This window comes from Natrix helvetica, assembly GCF_964273705.1.
Source record: "Natrix helvetica genome assembly, chromosome: 2".
Taxonomy (NCBI): domain Eukaryota; kingdom Metazoa; phylum Chordata; class Lepidosauria; order Squamata; family Natricidae; genus Natrix; species Natrix helvetica.
In genome coordinates, this window is record NC_138552.1 from 295,725,678 (window position 1) to 295,744,555 (window position 18,878).

The 18,878-nt window shown below is 48.0% G+C and overlaps 1 protein-coding gene across 2 annotated transcripts in view; it reads right to left on the bottom strand.

Moving 5' to 3' along the window:
- Nucleotides 1-2,006: 2,006 nt before the first annotated feature.
- SPECC1 (sperm antigen with calponin homology and coiled-coil domains 1) overlaps nt 2,007-18,878 on the bottom strand; it is a 205,083-nt gene continuing 188,211 nt past the window's right edge. For both annotated transcript variants that reach the window (XM_081945396.1, XM_081945397.1), the window contains 3 exons: nt 12,587-12,703; nt 4,708-4,767; nt 2,007-2,441 (listed from right to left, as the gene is read on the bottom strand). In XM_081945396.1, coding sequence (XP_081801522.1) covers nt 2,352-2,441; nt 4,708-4,767; nt 12,587-12,703 — 267 coding nt within the window. In that variant the 3' untranslated portion in view covers nt 2,007-2,351. The remainder of the gene's footprint in view (nt 2,442-4,707; nt 4,768-12,586; nt 12,704-18,878) is intronic.

The window sequence follows — 18,878 nt, forward strand, 5'->3', positions numbered from 1 at the left end:
GCCGTTTCCGGCACAGCCACGCTTCACTTTCCTTAAGGCACATGCAAATTCCCTTAAGTGGCACCTTCACTTCTTTTTGGATGGCTACTCTGCCCACCCGCCTTCCCACCCCTGACCTCTTACCTCTCTGAGATGCCAACCTCCACTTTTGGCAACCATTGAGGCTCCTACAACCTTCTCAACTTTAACCACTTTCTCGCGTCTTCCACCTCTTATACCCGGAACGCCTCCCCCTGCACAAGACTGCCCCCCCTCCAAGGTTGGGAGGGGGGTGTCACACTACTGGCACTGGCCCCTGTGTCACTCCTGCCCAGTTGGCATGCTTCTTGTCCCCGAAGGTCCTGGCTTCACTTTTCCTCCGCGCAAAGCTAATTTTCTCGAACGTGGAAGCTGCTGCGCGGGCTGATTTCCAACCTGCACCATTTGCTACAGGGAAGATGGCGGTGATCTGGAGAATCCCTGGGGTTCACTCCCTTTGGTTTCAGACAAGCTAGCTTTCCCCAAGTTTATCTCAAAGATCTCGACCACGCCCACCCCTCCAGTTCCACCTGCCTCATCAGCCTCCGGGACACAGGAAGGTCCCCAGTACTGAGTTTATGTAGACAACGGAGGAGACGTAAACGAGGTGCACAGAGCAGATCTTCTAAACAGTTCCCCCTTTAACAACAGGAGTGGTGTGTGTGTGTGTGCGTGTGCGTGCGTGTGTGTGTGCACCCGCAAGACCTCACCGAGACCAGCTTGCTGGCTTGCCAAGCTCCCTTGCTTGCATCCCCGTGTCCGTCTGCAGACAATCCTAATTTCACGGCAGGAAGAAACCTGCAATAACATTTAGCTCACAACATGACACCACCAACACCGGCGGCTACCGGGAGTCCCCCAGAGCGTTGTGCCCTTCCACAACTCCGCCTCCTGCCGTCTTTTTACTCGAGGGGGGATCTTGAAACCCAAAGGCAGCCTACGCGTTTTGCATTCAGACATTGCACAGCCCACGAGCTACTTTTGACCCCGTTTTGACACGCTCTTTCTACATTACATCCATTCAGAGACGCCGGTCATAGTCTCCAGAACCGGCACGTCTGCCTCGGCTCGAATCTAAGACTCCCATCCAGACAACCCCGCAAAACCATCCTTAAAGGGCACTGAAAAGTGTCAAGAGAGTCCCTTGATTGACTCCGACATTCTCAATCACTCCAGACAACAGCAGCACACTCAACTGGACACTGACATAAATCAGCCAAATTCTTCTGATAAATGAAGCCGACGACTCGGCGGAGCATCCGATGAAAGACACCGGGCTCCCTAAATCGCATGGAGATCCTGAATTCAGGCATCGCCAACGTTTTCTGAATTTGCTCCTTGGCTTTTTACCAGTTGCACGCTGCGGTGGTGTTTGGCATGCAAGGCTTTTACTTATCTCTTCACCAGCGGCCTTACAAAAGACAAAACTCTGCTGAATGAATTTCGGCCTGGTGGAATGCAGCAACGAACAGCAGAGGAGCACTGGCTGGTGAAAAGACATGGCAACTGTAGTGTTGGAGAACCGGGTCCTGCTTCTCCCCCCACCAATTCTTCCCGGTTCTCGGGGTCTACAAATCGTGTTTACAGCCCGCCCCCATCTACACAACAATTGCATGCAAAGGAGAATTTGAGATTTGCTGCCCGTTCGGGTCGTAGTTGGAAGGAGACATTAGTTCGTATTGCATCCTTGTTGCCTAGGTTGGAGACCCCCCCCCCCCCCCGGGGAAGACGCCACCACAAAGGGGTCCATCCAGATTGGGCCATCGATCCATCTTAAAACAGACCATCCTCCGAGCTGTTCATGAAATCTCGTTCTACTCCAGACGTAATCTGTGCCCGGGCTGGTGGCATTCGAAACCTTCAGAAAGACGCTTTTAGTACGGCCGGCAAGAGTGTCCCTGCGCTTCTGCAGAGTTCTCAGCTCCTGGTGGCTGTCTATTGTTTTCCAAATGAGGAGGGGGTCCCTGCTGGGAGAGACCCGTCAGGACAGGGCAAAATGGACGTCCTGTTTGGAGGGGTGGGGTGGGGAATAATCATTGTTTTTATGTGACGTGCAGAGTCCTTGTGCGCCAAAGTTGGGCTCTTGGCTTTTGAGTCTCTTTTTTTTTTTTTTGGCACGGTCGGGCATCTGGCCCTGGTAAAAGTTTCCAGCCAAGAAGGCACCCACTCTGCCACCTCTCATGTCTTGGCATCTGGCACAGGCCGTCCTTTGCCGACTAGGAATCAACTGAAAAAGGGGATCTTTTAAAGTGATTGAGTGCTTCTTCGGTGGTATGTTTTCAGTGGCTCATACTTCTCCTCCTCTCCTCCTCCTCCTCTTCTTCTCCTCTTCCTCAAGTCTCGAAATATTTGTAAATCTGTGCCACGTATTGCATCACGCTTTGCCAGTCCGGGCGATCCGTGTACATGATCTCACTCAGCTCCTGCGGGAGGGAAGGAAACGGGATGAATGGAAATGGAATCCAGCTGGACCTTTTGCTATACAGACGGTGATTTACTCCGACAGGCCGATTTCCCCCCCCCCTTTCAGATCCCCTTCTGGATGAGGGGGGCTCCCAGAATTCCCAGGGAGGAAATCCCCGTGGGGAATTCTAAGGAACTGAAGTAAATGCTTCATGAAGGTAGGATTGAATTGGACGAAGGGATGGATACACGGAGGATTGATTGATGATAAATAAAGGTTTTGGCAGCTTTAACATGAGTGGAGTTAACTCCAGAATTCCCTAGTCTTAAATTCTTAAAGGATTTTGGGAGTGAAAGTCCATCCCTCTTCAAGCAGGCAGACTGAGGAATTCTGGGACTGGAAGTCCACCCATCATAATGCATGCTGGCTGGGGGATTCTGGGAGCTGAAGTCCACCCATCAATGCTGGCTGGGGGATTCTGGGAGTGGAAATCCTCCCCTCTTAAAACATGGCTGGCTGGGGGATTCTGGGAGTGGAAGTCCTCCCCTCTTAAAACATGGCTGGCTGGGGGATTCTGGGAGCTGAAGTCCACCCATCAATGCTGGTTGGGGGATTCTGGGAGTGGAAGTTCTCCCCTCTTAAAGCAGGCTGGCTGGGGGATTCTGGGAGTGGAAGTCCTCCCCTCTTAAAACATGGCTGGCTGGGGAATTCTGGGAGTTGGAGTCCCCCCCCTCCCATCTCCAAGTGGCAAAGCTTGAGAAACCTTTTAGCAGCTAACTGAGCTAAGGGCCATAATGCTAAAAAGAAGGTGGGGTGTGGGGGGGGGGGAGGAGAGAGAAAGACCTTGAAAATAAATAGACACTGGAAGACATTCAACAAATCATTGTTAAATTTGGTGGTGGTGGTGGGGGAAGCCGGAAGAGAATCCCAAACGGCGCTGAATTGAGCCTCTGGAAGGCTTGGCAAGGGCCATGGGGGGTTTGCCAACCCAGATTGTAAACACACACACATACACACACACACACGGTGAGGCTTCCTTCCTGCCCCTTTGGCAAAACCCTTGGGGGGAGAGGAGAACTGTTGGGATCTCAGGCTGTGGCAGAGGGCCAGCCTAGATATCCCTCCTCTGAGCTTTGCCAAGAATGCCATCTGCCCCCCCCCCTCCCTGGCCCTCCCATCTACTCTGTCCCAAAGCAGAAAGGAAGAACTGCTGCACCCACTTAATCCTCCTGGCACGGCTTTGGCAGAGGAGAAGTTAGCCTGGCCAACCACCCATCCGGTGCTTTGAAGAAACAATATGATTTTTTTCCTTTAAAAAAAAAAAAAAAAGGAGGCAAGGAAAATAAAATTGACGCTGGCATCATTGTGGGTAAGTGTGCATAAAAAGTTAGGCCTCAACGTACGACCACAATTGAACCCCAAATTTCTGTTGCTAAGCGAGACAGCTGTTGAGTGAGATTTTACGACCTTTTTGGGCATTCTTGTTAAGTGAATCAATGCGCTTGTTGAGTTAGAAGCACACCTTCCTTCTCCTATTTTTCCCCAAACAACAACCCTGTGAGGGGGGTTGGGCGGAGAGAGAGAGAGAGAGAGAGAGGGAGGGACTAGCCCAAAGGCACCTAGCCAGCTTTAAGCCTAAGGTAGAACTAGAACTCATGGTCTCCTAGTCATTGGCTCAAAGTTATCCTGCCAGACTTCATGCTTAAGGCGGGACTAGAACTCACGGTCTCCTGGTGATTGGCCCAAAGTTATCCCGCCAGACTTCATGCTTAAGGCGGGACTAGAACTCACGGTCTCCTGGTGATTGGCCCAAAGTTATCCCGCCAGACTTCATGCTTAAGGCGGGACTAGAACTCACCGTCTCCTGGTGATTGGCCCAAAGTTATCCCGCCAGACTTCATGCTTAAGGCGGGACTAGAACTCACCGTCTCCTGGTGATTGGCCCAAAGTCACCCAGTCAACTTTCATGGCTAAGGTGATACTAGAACTCACTGTTGCTCTGTTTCTAGCATGGCGCCTTGACCACTTGACCGAACTGTCTCTCCTATGCAAGAGTAAGCTCCCCACTTGCTCAGCTAACATGGGCCGTGTTGGCTTGGCAGGGGATGATGGGATCTCCACCCTCAAGAACGTAGGGAAAAATGCCTGTGATTATGGGGTCAACCTCTAGCAATTCCCAAGAGAAGCACCGCTGCAATTTCCCCCACTGTCCCCCCACCTCTTCAACTTCACCCCTTACTTTCAATCCTCCCCTCGGAAATCAAACCACGCGCGGAGACCCTTACCAAACTGGGTTTGATGCCAACGCTTTCCGCCGCTTGGAACGCGAGGAGCAGGTTTTTTTTCTGGGAGAGACAAAAGCATAAACAGAAGAAGAAACAAAGACTTTTAAAGACTTTTAAAACAGCCCACCCACCCACCCCTTTTGGGGCATCAGGGACCAGTCCTGTAGCAAGACGTTTTCCCGTGGACCAAAGAGGACATGGCTTTTGCGTGCTGCCTGCATCCCATGGATGGGGCTTCAATGGTTTGCATTGCCCGGTTTCCGGCATGCCGTGGCCGAAATCCGTCCCACGTCCCAGGGGTTGGGGGGACTTTCCTTCCTTCCTTGTTTTCCTCTCTTCTCATTCTCATCTCCTTCCTTCCTCCCTCGCTTTTCTTTTGGGCTTCCTCTCTGTGGAGGGGAGGATTGTCCGGCCAGGTGAATTAAGCCCCCACAAGGCCTGGTTGACTCACCCACACTTGAAATACACAATGGCAGCTAGTCCTCGACTTACAACCGCAATCGAGCCCAAAAGGAAAGCGGTGAAGGAAGGAAGGAAGGAAGGAAGGAGATGAGAATGAGAAGAGAGGAAAACAAGGAAAGAAGGAAGGAGATGAGAATGAGAAGAGAGGGAAGGAAGGAGGATGGAACGAAAGCGAGGAAGGAAGGAAGGAAGGAAGGAAGGAAGGAAGGAAGGAGATGAGAATGAGAAGAGAGGGAAGGAAGGAGGATGGAACAAAAGCGAGGAAGGAAGGAAGGAAGGAAGGAAGGAAGGAAGGAAGGAAGGAAGGAGATGAGAATGAGAAGAGAGGGAAGGAAGGAGGATGGAACGAAAGCGAGGAAGGAAGGAAGGAAGGAAGGAAGGAAGGAAGGAAGGAAGGAGATGAGAATGAGAAGAGAGGGAAGGAAGGAGGATGGAACAAAAGCGAGGAAGGAAGGAAGGAAGGAAGGAAGGAAGGAAGGAAGGAGATGAGAATGAGAAGAGAGGGAAGGAAGGAGGATGGAACGAAAGCGAGGAAGGAAGGAAGGAAGGAAGGAAGGAAGGAAGGAAGGAAGGAGATGAGAATGAGAAGAGAGGGAAGGAAGGAGGATGGAACAAAAGCGAGGAAGGAAGGAAGGAAGGAAGGAAGGAAGGAAGGAAGGAGATGAGAATGAGAAGAGAGGGAAGGAAGGAGGATGGAACGAAAGCGAGGAAGGAAGGAAGGAAGGAAGGAAGGAAGGAAGGAGATGAGAATGAGAAGAGAGGGAAGGAAGGAGGATGGAACGAAAGCGAGGAAGGAAGGAAGGAAGGAAGGAAGGAAGGAAGGAAGGAAGGAAGGAAGGAGATGAGAATGAGAAGAGAGGGAAGGAAGGAGGATGGAACGAAAGCGAGGAAGGAAGGAAGGAAGGAAGGAAGGAAGGAAGGAAGGAAGGAGATGAGAATGAGAAGAGAGGGAAGGAAGGAGGATGGAACGAAAGCGAGGAAGGAAGGAAGGAAGGAAGGAGATGAGAATGAGAAGAGAGGGAAGGAAGGAGGATGGAACGAAAGCGAGGAAGGAAGGAAGGAAGGAAGGAAGGAAGGAGATGAGAATGAGAAGAGAGGGAAGGAAGGAGGATGGAACGAAAGCGAGGAAGGAAGGAAGGAAGGAAGGAAGGAAGGAAGGAGATGAGAATGAGAAGAGAGGGAAGGAAGGAGGATGGAACGAAAGCGAGGAAGGAAGGAAGGAAGGAAGGAAGGAAGGAGATGAGAATGAGAAGAGAGGGAAGGAAGGAGGATGGAACGAAAGCAAGGAAGGAAGGAAGGAAGGAAGGAAGGAAGGAGATGAGAATGAGAAGAGAGGGAAGGAAGGAGGATGGAACGAAAGCGAGGAAGGAAGGAAGGAAGGAAGGAAGGAAGGAAGGAAGGAAGGAGATGAGAATGAGAAGAGAGGGAAGGAAGGAGGATGGAACGAAAGCAAGGAAGGAAGGAAGGAAGGAAGGAAGGAAGGAAGGAAGGAAGGAAGGAGATGAGAATGAGAAGAGAGGGAAGGAAGGAGGATGGAACAAAAGCGAGGAAGGAAGGAAGGAAGGAAGGAAGGAAGGAAGGAAGGAAGGAAGGAAGGAAGGAAGGAAGGAAGGAAGGAAGGTGATGAGAATGAGAAGAGAGGAAAACAGGGAAGGAAGGAAGGAGATGAGAATGAGAAGAAAGGAACGGTCTAAGCAAGAGCGTTAAGTGAGTTTTGGCTCATATTACGATCATAATTCTCACCACTGTCGTTAAGTGAATCCCTGCAGCTGTAAAGATGGCAACAGGGATATTAAGTGAATCTGGCTTCCCCATTTTCAGAAAGTCGCAAAAGGGGATCACTCCTGTGATCCCGGGATGATGTGACCGTCATAAATGTGAACCGGTTGCCGAAGGGTCTGAATTTCGACCACGTGACCATGGAGATGGTTGTTAAGTGTGAAAAACGGTCATAAGTCGCTTTTTTCCCCTGCCGTTGTAAATTAATTTCTGTTAGAAGCAGTTCATTTAATGACCGTGAATGAATGTCGCTGAAAAAACCCCGATTTATTACCATTTTTGACACTTACGACCGGTGCAGCTTCCCCGTGGCCCTGTGATCAAAATTCAGACCATTGGCAACTGACTCACATTTATGACGGTCGCAGTATCCCGGGTTGATGCAATCCCCCTTTTGCGATGAGAAAAGTCAACGGGGTAGGAGGATTCGCTTAACAACCATGTTACTCACTGAACAATTGCTGTGATTCACTTAATCACTGTGGCAAGAAAGGTCGTAAAACGGGTACAAATTCACTTAAAAACTGTCCCGCTTAGCAATGTAAATCTGGGGCTCAATTGTGGTCATAATTCGAGGACTTTCCAGAAAGTGGAAAACGAGGGCTTCTCTCATCTTTGGGAACTGAATTACAGGGAGTTCTCTACATTTGTTTAGCGACGGTTCAGTGTCATGACGGTGCTGGGAAAACATGGCTTGCGTCCTCACACTTACCACCTTTGCCGAGACCAAAATCCGGCCCCCGGGCCCCCGGCCCCCGGCATGCATTTACGACGGTCGTAGGATCGAGTTAACCACCTTCCCAGCAAGCAAAGTCAGTGGGGGAAGCAGAATTCCCCTTCAGGAGGGCGGCAAAAAAAGGTCACAAAGCCGGACATGACTCACTTAAGGACCCCATTGTTTAAGGATGGAGGTTCCCATCCCAATTGTGGTCGTTAAGTCGAGGACTACTGGGAGATTTTGGGAAAGAGAAGGTTAAAAATAAAAACGGGACTTTTGCACGTATCGCTCGTCCTTTCGGCGTCCCCCGAGACTTACGTTCCAAAATCTCCTTTTAAAATAATCCCCAAAAAATTTGGATAAATGTTGCTTCATGATAAATATTCAGCAGAGCCACAAGACAAAAAACATCAGAAACGCTTTGCATTTCCCGGAGAAAATCCATCGATCAATGCAACAGGTTCCTCTATAAAAATATCCTCGTATTTAAACTTGCATGCATCTATTATCACTCAAGTTTTATTAATGGATTTTTTTGGGGAGGACACGCAATTTATTTATACCGTTCTTATCTTGCTTTCCCCTCTGGAGATTCGGAGCAGCTGGTGCGAGAAAGACACGGTCATAAATTTCCCAGTTAAAATAGCTGCTTGATTAAAAACCACCGCACAACGCAGAAAATGCAATATTATTTTTTGGCTGGGGAAGATAAATTAAAATCTAGGAAAATCGCCAATGGCGGCCCTTTGCAGATGCTTGTCTTCTGAGGTAATTCTTTTTTATTTCTTCATTTAATTGTTGCTCCGTCTGAGATCCGGGCTGATCCGGCTTGTCCCCGACTTACAGTCATTCATTGAACTACTGTTTGTTATTTTGGCCATGACAAACGGGACTGACGATCGGTCCTCGCACGTACGACTGTTGGTCACTTGGTCCAAAGGTGGTGCTTGGCAACCGACTCGTATTTATGACGGCTGCAGCGTCCCGGGATCCCAATTTGTAACCTTCTGACAAAAAAAGTCAATGGGGAAGCCGGATTCACTTAACGACTGCTTGATGAGGGTAGAACAAGAAGCAATGGGTGGAAACTAATCAAGGAGAGAAGCCACCTAGAACTGAGGAGAAATTTCCTGGCAGTAAGAACAATTAATCGGTGGAATAGAAATTGCCTCCAGAAGTTGTGAATGCTCCAACACTGGAAGTCTTTAAGAAGATGCTGGATAGCCATTTGTCTGAAACGGTATAGGGTTTCCTGCCTAGGCAGGGGGTTGGACTAGAAGGCCTCCAAGGTCCCTTCCAACTCTACTATTGTATTGTATTGTATTGTATTGTATTGTATTGTATTGTATTGTATTGTATTGTATTATTCACTTAACAGCTGCAGCAATTCATTTAAAAATCCAGAGCCGGAAGGTTGAATAATTGGGCAAGTCACACATAACAACCGCCCTGCTTAGCAATGGAAATTATAATCCCAATTGTGGTTGTTAAATCGAGGACTACAAGTGAACATTCTGGCTTAGGATGATGAGTGGTAGACAGATAGTCCTCGACTTACGACCGCAATGGAGCCCAAAATTTATCTTGCCTACTAAGACAGTTGTTATGTGAAATTTTTCAAGTTTTATGACCTTTCTTGACACCGTCGGTCAGTGAATCACGGCAAGTTGTTAACTTAAGTCACACGGTTGTTAAGTGAATCCAGCTTCCCCGTCGACTTTGCATTTCGGAAGGTTGCAAAAATGGATCGCGTGACCCCGGGATGCTGCAATCGTCATAAACATGACTCAGTTGTCAAGCATCTGAATTTAAGAGTAGAATAGAACAGAGCTGAGAGGGACCTTGGAGGTCTTCTAGTCCAGCCCTCTGCTCAAGCAGAAGAGCCTATGTATGCCATTTCAATTATGATCCCGGGACCCGTTGGAGATGCTGCAACGGTCGTAACTGTGAAAAATAATCGCATGTCACTTTTTTCCAGTGCCGTTGCAACTTTGAATGGTCGCTAAACGAATTGTTACAAGTCAAGGACTACTGACCGAGAACATGAAGCAAACTCCTGGTCCTGACAAAAAAAACCTTTTATTAATTGAGTGTGAATTCTGCTCCTTCCCATCCAGCAAAGTCTTTCCAGGGAGGATTTACAGTCACAGAGCTTCTCTGGCTTGGAGAGCTGCCAGGCTGATAACTGCAGAACTTGGCCAGGAGTCTCGGAGAGTCACGAACCAAATAAGCGAACTAATTGTCTCCTGCAACCTCCACTCCCATTTCGCTCCCCTTTTATTCCCTCTGGGAGGGGCCATTCATCGTCCCACCTGTGGCCTTTCTCCCAAGTGGACCCCTGTTCTTTAGCTGCTCCCTTCGTCTGGCCACTCTGCGCATGCGCACACTGGGAACAGGCTCCAGCTGTTCTTCTGCCTCACTGATGCCTGACTCTGAAGGCAGCTGATAACTGTCATACGGCCCTGTCCCCCTCTCTGCCTCCGACCCAGAGCCCTCATCCGAGCCTTCCCCAGACTCCAGGACTGGCCCATCTTCCTCCCCAACCTCCTCACTGTCCGAATATGCTGCCAGCTCCACTGGCCACTGGTGGGCCACAGCAACTACCTGTAGTTTGCATATTTAACGGGGAGGAGTTCCATTTTGGGGAAAAACAGACAAAACTATTTGGAGAAGTGATGTGAGAAAAGGAAGAAGAAAAAAAGAACGATGATCCCCTGAGATCAACCCGAAATAGATTCTTTGCTCAAAAGGAAGTAGGGAGCAAAAATAAATGAAAAATAAAATGTATTTGAGAATATGACTTACTGAAAAAAGAAAAAAAGGCTTTTGCACAGTCAAAGCTGTGGCCTTTATTCTTTTGAAAGATCCTGGTAAGTCCTCGGCTTACAAAAGTTCATTTAGTGACCGCACATCATGGAAAAAGGTGACTTATTATGACCATTTTTCATACTTACGACCGTTAATCAGTGATCAAAATTCAGACGCTTGGCCACTGACTCGTATTTATGACGGTCGCAGCGTTCCTGGGGTCACGCGGTCCCCTTTTGCGACCTTCTGACCAGCCAAGCCGACGGGGAAACCCTGATTCACTTAACGACCATGTGATTCCCTTAACGACTGATTTGATTAACAACCGTGGCAAGAAAGTTCATAAAAGTTTCTGTTAAAAACCGTCGTTTAGCGAAACGGAGGGAAATTCACTTGGCCAACGATTCGCTTAGCAAAGAAAAATCGAGGGCTGAATTGTAGTCACAAGTCGAGGACTAGCTAAAACCCCCCTTTTCCTATAGGAAAGATATCTATTATTATCGATTTGCTGATTTATTGACTTGCTGCTGAGCTGGCTTTTGATCATTATTAACAACGGTGGCCCAGGGGTTATGGATGTACCAGATGGCTGGCGCTATAAATCTTTTAAATATACAATAAATAATGGACTCCTTAATCCATCTACGTGTGAAAAAACCATGACTTGATGACACAGAACGAATGAATCATTGGTAACGAAGGCAAGAATGATGTCAAATGTTTCTTCACTGTTGTGTTTGTGTTGTCTGGCATGCACACAGGGAGTCCTCGACGTACGACCGCAATCCAGCCTCAAACCTCTGTCGCTAACGGAGATTTGTCCCCCATTGTCCCAAGGAACAAGAACCGGCAATTTTCCACGTGTGAAAATTGGGAAGGAAGATAATTGTGATGGGTGTTTTGCCCTCTTTTGCCGTTTTAATTGCTGCCGTTGTTAAGTGAACCACTGTGGTTGATGAGTTAGTAAGCCGGTTGTTGAGTGAACCCGGCTTCCCCGTGGACTTCGCCTGTCGGAAGGTCGCAAAAGGGGATCACATGACCCCGGGACTGAGAGACCGTCATAAATACGAATCACTTGCCAAAAGTCTGAATTCTGATGACCTGACCATGGGCATGATGGTCGCCACTTTTTTCAGTGCCGTTGTAACTTTGAACGGTTACTAAGTGAACTGTCATAAGTCAAGGACTAATTGTAATAACAATCAAATTTCTCCAGATTAGCAACTCAGAGCCGCACTATTAAATTTAACTTCTTTGTCTCATTATTATAAGTGGTTTGATTTGAAATGCAGGAAGTCCTCGAGTTACGTCACTCATGGAGCCTGCCAAAGTCACGTTGGTCGTAAAACGAGTGGTTCACGTGACCAACCCAATTTTACAACCTTTTTTCGCAGTGGTGGTTAAGCAAATCATTGCAGTTGTTAAGTGAGACAGGCAGTCGTTAAGCAAATCTGGCTTGCTTGTCATAAGCCAGCTGGGAAGTTTGCAAATGATGGTTACACGACTCCTATCAATTATCATAAATAAATGCTGGTTGCATTTATTTATGATAATTTATGTCACAATCCTGGGAATGCTGTGATGGTCATAAGTATGAGGATTGGCCTTAAGTCACTTTTTTCAGGGTCATTGTAACTTTGAATTGCGACTAAATCGTCTTTTAATGACCCTATAATCGCTTGCGGGGTAAAGTTTGGGAAACTGAATGGAGCTGTTTCCTGGCCGGATGCCTTTCGTGTCACCAATGCGGAGTTTTGTCTAGCCAATATATCCTCATTGTGCCCAGAGAGAGAAATATCTGTCTCTACCTAGGATCAAACTCACAGCCTCCTGATTGTGAGGCGAGAGCTCCACCTCTAGGCCATCGCACCGCTCAGGCCACCGCACCAATCCTGGGAATGTTGTGATGGTCATAAGTGTGAGGATTGAACTTAAGTCATTTTTTTCAGGGTCACTGTAACGTTGAACGGTCACTAAATGATCGGCGGTTAAGTACAGTATTTCCCGCCTGTTCTTCTGTGCAGTCGCAGTCCCTTTGCCCTCCACTAGGGGCTCTCTTGGGGAGCTCTCCGTTGTGCGCAGCCCCTGGTGGAGCTGACAGGAACTACTCACCTTGTCTTGGCTGTTGAGTTCTTGGTAAGGGATGTGGGCGGGCAGGTAGGTGTGCAAGAGGGCGCAGAAAGCCAGGCCGTCACTCCAACTGCTGCTGAAGTTGGTGATGTCGATGTTCTGCAAATGCAATGAGAGGAGAGAGCACTGATGACATAGCCTAGTTGGGTTATGAAACGTCTGCAAGAAAACTACCAAGCTCAGAGAGCATCAAAGAGCCCACACTTCCTCTTTCTCGTCTTCCTCCACTCCAGGCTCCTCCCTCTCTTCTCACACTGATGGTGTTACCTAGTTGGGTCATGAAACGTCTGCAAGAAAACCAGGTTCAGAGAGCACCAAGGAGTCTTCCTTCCTTCCTTCTCATCACTTTCCTTCCTTCCTTCTCATTCTCATCACATCCTTATTTTCTTCCTCCCTCCCTCTTTCCAGGCCTTCCTTCCCTCCCTTCTCCTTCCTTCCTTCCTTCCTTCCTTCCTTCTTTCCTTCTCATCACTTTCCTTCCTTCCATCCATCACTTTCCTTCCATCCTCCTTCCTTCTCTCTTTTCTCATTCTCATCACCTTCCTTCCTTCTCATTCTCATCACTTCCTTCCTTCCTTCCTTCCATCACTTTCCTTCCATCCTCCTTCCTTCTCTCTCTTCTCATTCTCATCACTTTCCTTCCTTCCTTCTCATTCTCATCACTTTCCTTCCTTCCTTCCTTCCATCACTTTCCTTCCATCCTCCTTCCTTCTCTCTCTTCTCATTCTCATCACCTTCCTCCTTTCTCATTCTCCTCACTTCCTTCCTTCCTTCCTTCTCCTCACTTTCCTTCCTTCCATCCATCACTTTCCTTCCATCCTCCTTCCTTCTCTCTCTTCTCATTCTCATCACCTTCCTTCCTTCTCATTCTCATCACTTCCTTCCTTCCTTCCATCACTTTCCTTCCATCCTCCTTCCTTCTCTCTCTTCTCATTCTCATCACATTCCTTCCTTCCTTCTCATTCTCATCACTTTCCTTCCTTCCCTCCATCACTTTCCTTCCATCCTCCTTCCTTCTCTCTCTTCTTATTCTCATCACCTTCCTCCTTTCTCATTCTCCTCACTTCCTTCCTTCCTTCCTTCTCATCACTTTCCTTCCTTCCATCCATCACTTTCCTTCCATCCTCCTTCCTTCTCTCTCTTCTCATTCTCATCACCTTCCTTCCTTCTCATTCTCATCACTTTCCTTCCTTCCTTCCATCCTCCTTCCTTCTCTCTCTTCTCATTCTCATCACCTTCCTTCCTTCCTTCTCATTCTCATCACTTTCCTTCCTTCCTTCCTTCCATCACTTTCCTTCCATCCTCCTTCCTTCTCTCTCTTCTCATTCTCATCACATTCCTTCCTTCCTTCTCATTCTCATCACTTTCCTTCCTTCCATCCATCACTTTCCTTCCATCCTCCTTCCTTCTCTCTCTTCTCATTCTCATCACCTTCCTTCCTTCTCATTCTCATCACTTTCCTTCCTTCCTTCCATCCTCCTTCCTTCTCTCTCTTCTCATTCTCATCACCTTCCTTCCTTCCTTCTCATTCTCATCACTTTCCTTCCTTCCTTCCTTCCATCACTTTCCTTCCATCCTCCTTCCTTCTCTCTCTTCTCATTCTCATCACCTTCCTTCCTTCCTTCTCATTCTCATCACTTTCCTTCCTTCCATCCATCACTTTCCTTCCATCCTCCTTCCTTCTCTCCTCATTCTCATCACCTTCCTTCCTTCCTTCTCATTCTCATCACTTTCCTTCCTTCCATCACTTTCCTTCCATCCTCCTTCCTTCTCTCTCTTCTCATTCTCATCACCTTCCTTCCTTCCTTCTCATTCTCCTCACTTCCTTACTTTCTTCCTCCCTCCTTCCCTTTCCAGACCTCCCTCCCTCCCTCCCCTTCCTTTCTTCCTTCTCTTCCTTCCCTCCCTCCCTTCCATTTTAACTGCTGTTCATCTACTCTTTTTCTTTATCAACACATACAAAGCAACTTAAAAAATGAAAACTTTTAAACCTAGATAATCAGCTTTAAGCCAAAACCTTTACAAGACAATATTCGATAGAGGAAAAAATAGACTAAAACTTTTATTTGTATCAACCACCATAACTGAGCCCACAATTATGGTTATTAAGTCATGCTTGGTTGTTAAACGAGTCTTGATGTGACCCCACCTCATTTTATAACTTTTATTGCAACTATTGTTAAGAGAACACCGCGTCTGTCATTAAGTGAGCCCATTGTCTGTTATGGGCTTGGGAGGGGCAGAAACAAAAGGAATCGTACAGAGAGTCCTCGGTTTATGACGGGGTTGCTTGAGGAGCTTTCAAAGTTATGATAGACCCCACCCCAAAAGCTACTTATGACCATCGCACAAAGACTTCAGTTACATGACCATATTTTGGGTACCTGTTACTTTGATCGCCTTTATGACAGAATGAAATATTCTCCGGTCAACTGACCATAATTTATGACTAATTTTTTGGCCAATTTCTGGTCTTTTTGACTAGTTTCTGGCAAAAAAAAAAGCCAATAGGAATACATGGATTTGTTTAACAACCAGCACACAAAAAAGTAGTAAAATCAGACCTGTCTCTATTTTGACCTCTGACCCTCATGTCTTATGACAGCAATTTTGAGCTCTATTGCCGTCGTAAGGCGAGGACTACCTACAATGTGTTAGGATTTGACAAGGGGGCTTCCCAAAGCTGGATAAACAAGCCTGAATTGGGCAAAAGTGGTTTTTCTGAGGTTAAATCACACAGAAAGCTATTAGCCAAGAACGATGATGACATTTAAATAAGCATTTTTCTGATTAGCGGGAAAAAGGGAATTTCTGATAAGCAGTTATATGGGGAATAAAAGGGGGAAAAATACGTGGGAAAGCAATGATTCACAACATAATTAATAAAACAAAATCCCCTTGAAATTATTCAACCAAGTCCCGTGTTATTCTCAGAGGGATTTTTCCTAGTCTTCCTACTTGAGCAGGAGGGAGGGCGTTGGACTAGATGACCTCCAAGGTCCCTTCCAACTTGGTTATTCTGTACTAGTAGTCCTTGACTTACAACCTTCCATTTTGTAACCGTTCTAAGTTACAATGGCCCTGGAAAAAAAGTAACTTTACGACCGTTTCCCACAATTTATGACCGTCCCCGGAGTCAAAATTCAGACGCTTGGCAACTGATTCGTATTTATGACGGTCACAGAGTCCCGTGTGTGTGTGTGTGTGTGTGTGTGTGTGTGTCGCAGGACCCCCTTTTGTGACATTCTGACGAGCAAACTCAATGGGGAAGCCGGATCCACTTAAGGAACAAGTTACTAATTTAACCACTGTGTTGATCTGCTTAACAACGGTGGCAAGAGACGTCGTAAAATAGGGAAAAACCTCACTTAGCAACTGAAGCGACAGAAATGCCGTGATCGATTGTGGTCGTTAAGGCGAGGATCGGCTGTATTTATTTCCTTGATTAAGCGCGATGCGAGTCCGTGTGGCTTTTGCGCATTGATTTGAGTACTTCCGCTTTTATTTATCTATTATTCATCCCATGATTTATCCTTGGTCAATCCTTTCGGTTGCAAAACGGAGCGAGGCTTCCTTAATGACCGTTGTTACTCAACTTAACCCCTGCAGCCATTCGCTTAACGACCGTGGCAGGCAAGATGGCCAAAGGGGGCGAAACGCCGTGAAAGAACCGTCTCGTTTAGCCACGGACGTTTCGATCGTAAGTCGAGGACTGCTCACTATTATGTTGTCTCTGCTAAGGGTGGGATTGAAAATTTTTAGCAGCCGGTTCTTTTCCAGTTGCTGGCGTGGCCGTGGGGGTGTGACCTCCACCTCCCCAAGTTTCAGGAAAGCCCCCGCAGCCTGGGGAAGTCATGCACGCATGCGTGGGAAGGGGGGGTGACATGCACCCATGCGCAGGTGGGCAGGGAGGATTGAATTGGTGTGAGCACCTGAGCACGCATGATACCAAGCTCGCACACAATTTTGGCACGCCATAAGAAACAGCCTCGCCATCACTGCGCTAAGGAAAGAACTGGACTTCGTTTCATGCAGAACAACACAATCGATCAACCCGCAATTAAAATGCAAGAAAGCCCCCGCAGCCTGGGGAAGTCATGCACGCATGCGTGGGAAGGGGGGGTGTCATGCGCCCATGCGCAGGTGGGCGGGGAGGATTGAATTGGTGTGAGCACCTGGGCACGCACGATACCAAGCTCGCACACAATTTTGGCACGCCATAAGAAACAGCCTCGCTATCACTGCGCTAAGGAAAGAACTGGACTTCGTTTCATGCAGAACAACACAATCAATCAACCCGCAATTAAAATGCAAGAAGACGAAATAAACGGAGCTTTTGGGACTCCTGTTCTCCCCCCGGTCCCCCAATCAATGCCTTCTCCAGCCAGCAAAACTGAAATTGGATGTGGACCTCAAAGAGGCCAAGGACCTGGGCACGGCACCCAGTTTGTTGTGTGTGTGGTGGGGGGACGGGGGACGGACGACAACGGCTGTGAGGCCTGCAGCCTTTCCTCTTAATTGTTGGCAGCCTTAATTTGATTCGAGAGCTTGGCCGAGATTGGATGAGCTTTTGCTTCGGCACTTTCTCCAAATCTGGAGAAGAACAGAGTGTCGCACAGCACACAAACGGCCAGCTCGTGTGTGTGTGTGTTTGTTTGTGTGCAAGACGAGACTTCCTCTGCACAAGCGCTGCATCAATGGGGACCTAACGCTGCGAGAGGGCCCCCTCTCCCTTTCCGGGTCCTGCCAGGGAAACACCCCAGGGGGATACTGTGGGTGGGAGAGAACACAAGCAGTCCTCGAATTACGACTGTCCGTTTAGCGACCGCTCAAGGCTATGACGGCAACGGAAAAAGTGATTCACGGACATTTTTTCACACTTAACGACCGTTGCCCAGAGTCGTGTGATCAAAATTCGGACAAAAATTTGCTTAACAACTGTGGCAAGAAAGGCTGCAAAATGAGGCAAATTTTTCTTCAACCCTGTCTCGCATAGCAACGTAATTTCCCCCCTCCATTGTGGTCTTAAGTCAAAGACTAGCTGGCTAACTAACTTCTAGCATTATCATTAATTTAATTTAGTGAACAGCCACCTGCATTGCCAGCTAAGGAAGACTCTGTGTTGCTTGCAATGAAAGGAACACAAAAATGTAAAGGCAATCATTAAAATTGCAGGAATTAAATATTATTGATGCCATTTATAAGGCCTGAGTGGTTTAATTGGGTCGGATCCGATTGGGAATGCCCTGGAATTACAATTAAATCAAGTCACTGTGATTTAAACTATGCTGGCTGGGGGATTCTGGGAGTGGAAGTCCTCCCCTCTTAAAGCATTCTGGCTGGGGGATTCTGGGAGTGGAAGTCCTCCCCTCTTAAAGCATTCTGGCTGGGGGATTCTGGGAGTGGAAGTCCAACCCTCTTAAAGCATGCTGGCTGGGGGATTCTGGGAGTGGAAGTCCTCCCCTCTTAAAGCATTCTGGCTGGGGGATTCTGGGAGTGGAAGTCCTCCCCTCTTAAAGCATTCTGGCTGGGGGATTCTGGGAGTGGAAGTCCTCCCCTCTTAAAGCATTCTGGCTGGGGGATTCTGGGAGTGGAAGTCCTCCCTTCTTAAAGCATTCTGGCTGGGGGATTCTGGGAGTGGAAGTCCACCCCTCTTAAAGCATGCTGGCTGGGGGATTATGGGAGTGGAAGCCCACCCCTCTTAAAGCATTTTGGCTGGGGGATTCTGGGAATGGAAGTCCTCCCCTCTTAAAGCATGGCTGGATGGGGGATTCTGGGAGTGGAAGTCCTCCCCTCTTAAAGCATTCTCACTGGGGGATTCTGGGAGTGGAAGTCCTCCCCTCTTAAAGCATTCTCACTGGGGGATTCTGGGAGTGGAAGTCCTCCCCTCTTAAAGCATTCTCACTGGGGGATTCTGGGAGTTGAAGTCCTCCCCTCTTAAAGCATTCTCACTGGGGGATTCTGGGAGTGGAAGTCCTCCCCTCTTAAAGCATTCTCACTGGGGGATTCTGGGAGTGGAAGTCCTCCCCTCTTAAAGCATTCTCACTGGGGGATTCTGGGAGTGGAAGTCCTCCCCTCTTAAAGCATTCTCACTGGGGGATTCTGGGAGTGGAAGTCCTCCCCTCTTAAAGCATTCTCACTGGGGGATTCTGGGAGTTGAAGTCCTCCCCTCTTAAAGCATTCTCACTGGGGGATTCTGGGAGTGGAAGTCCTCCCCTCTTAAAGCATTCTCACTGGGGGATTCTGGGAGTGGAAGTCCTCCCCTCTTAAAGCA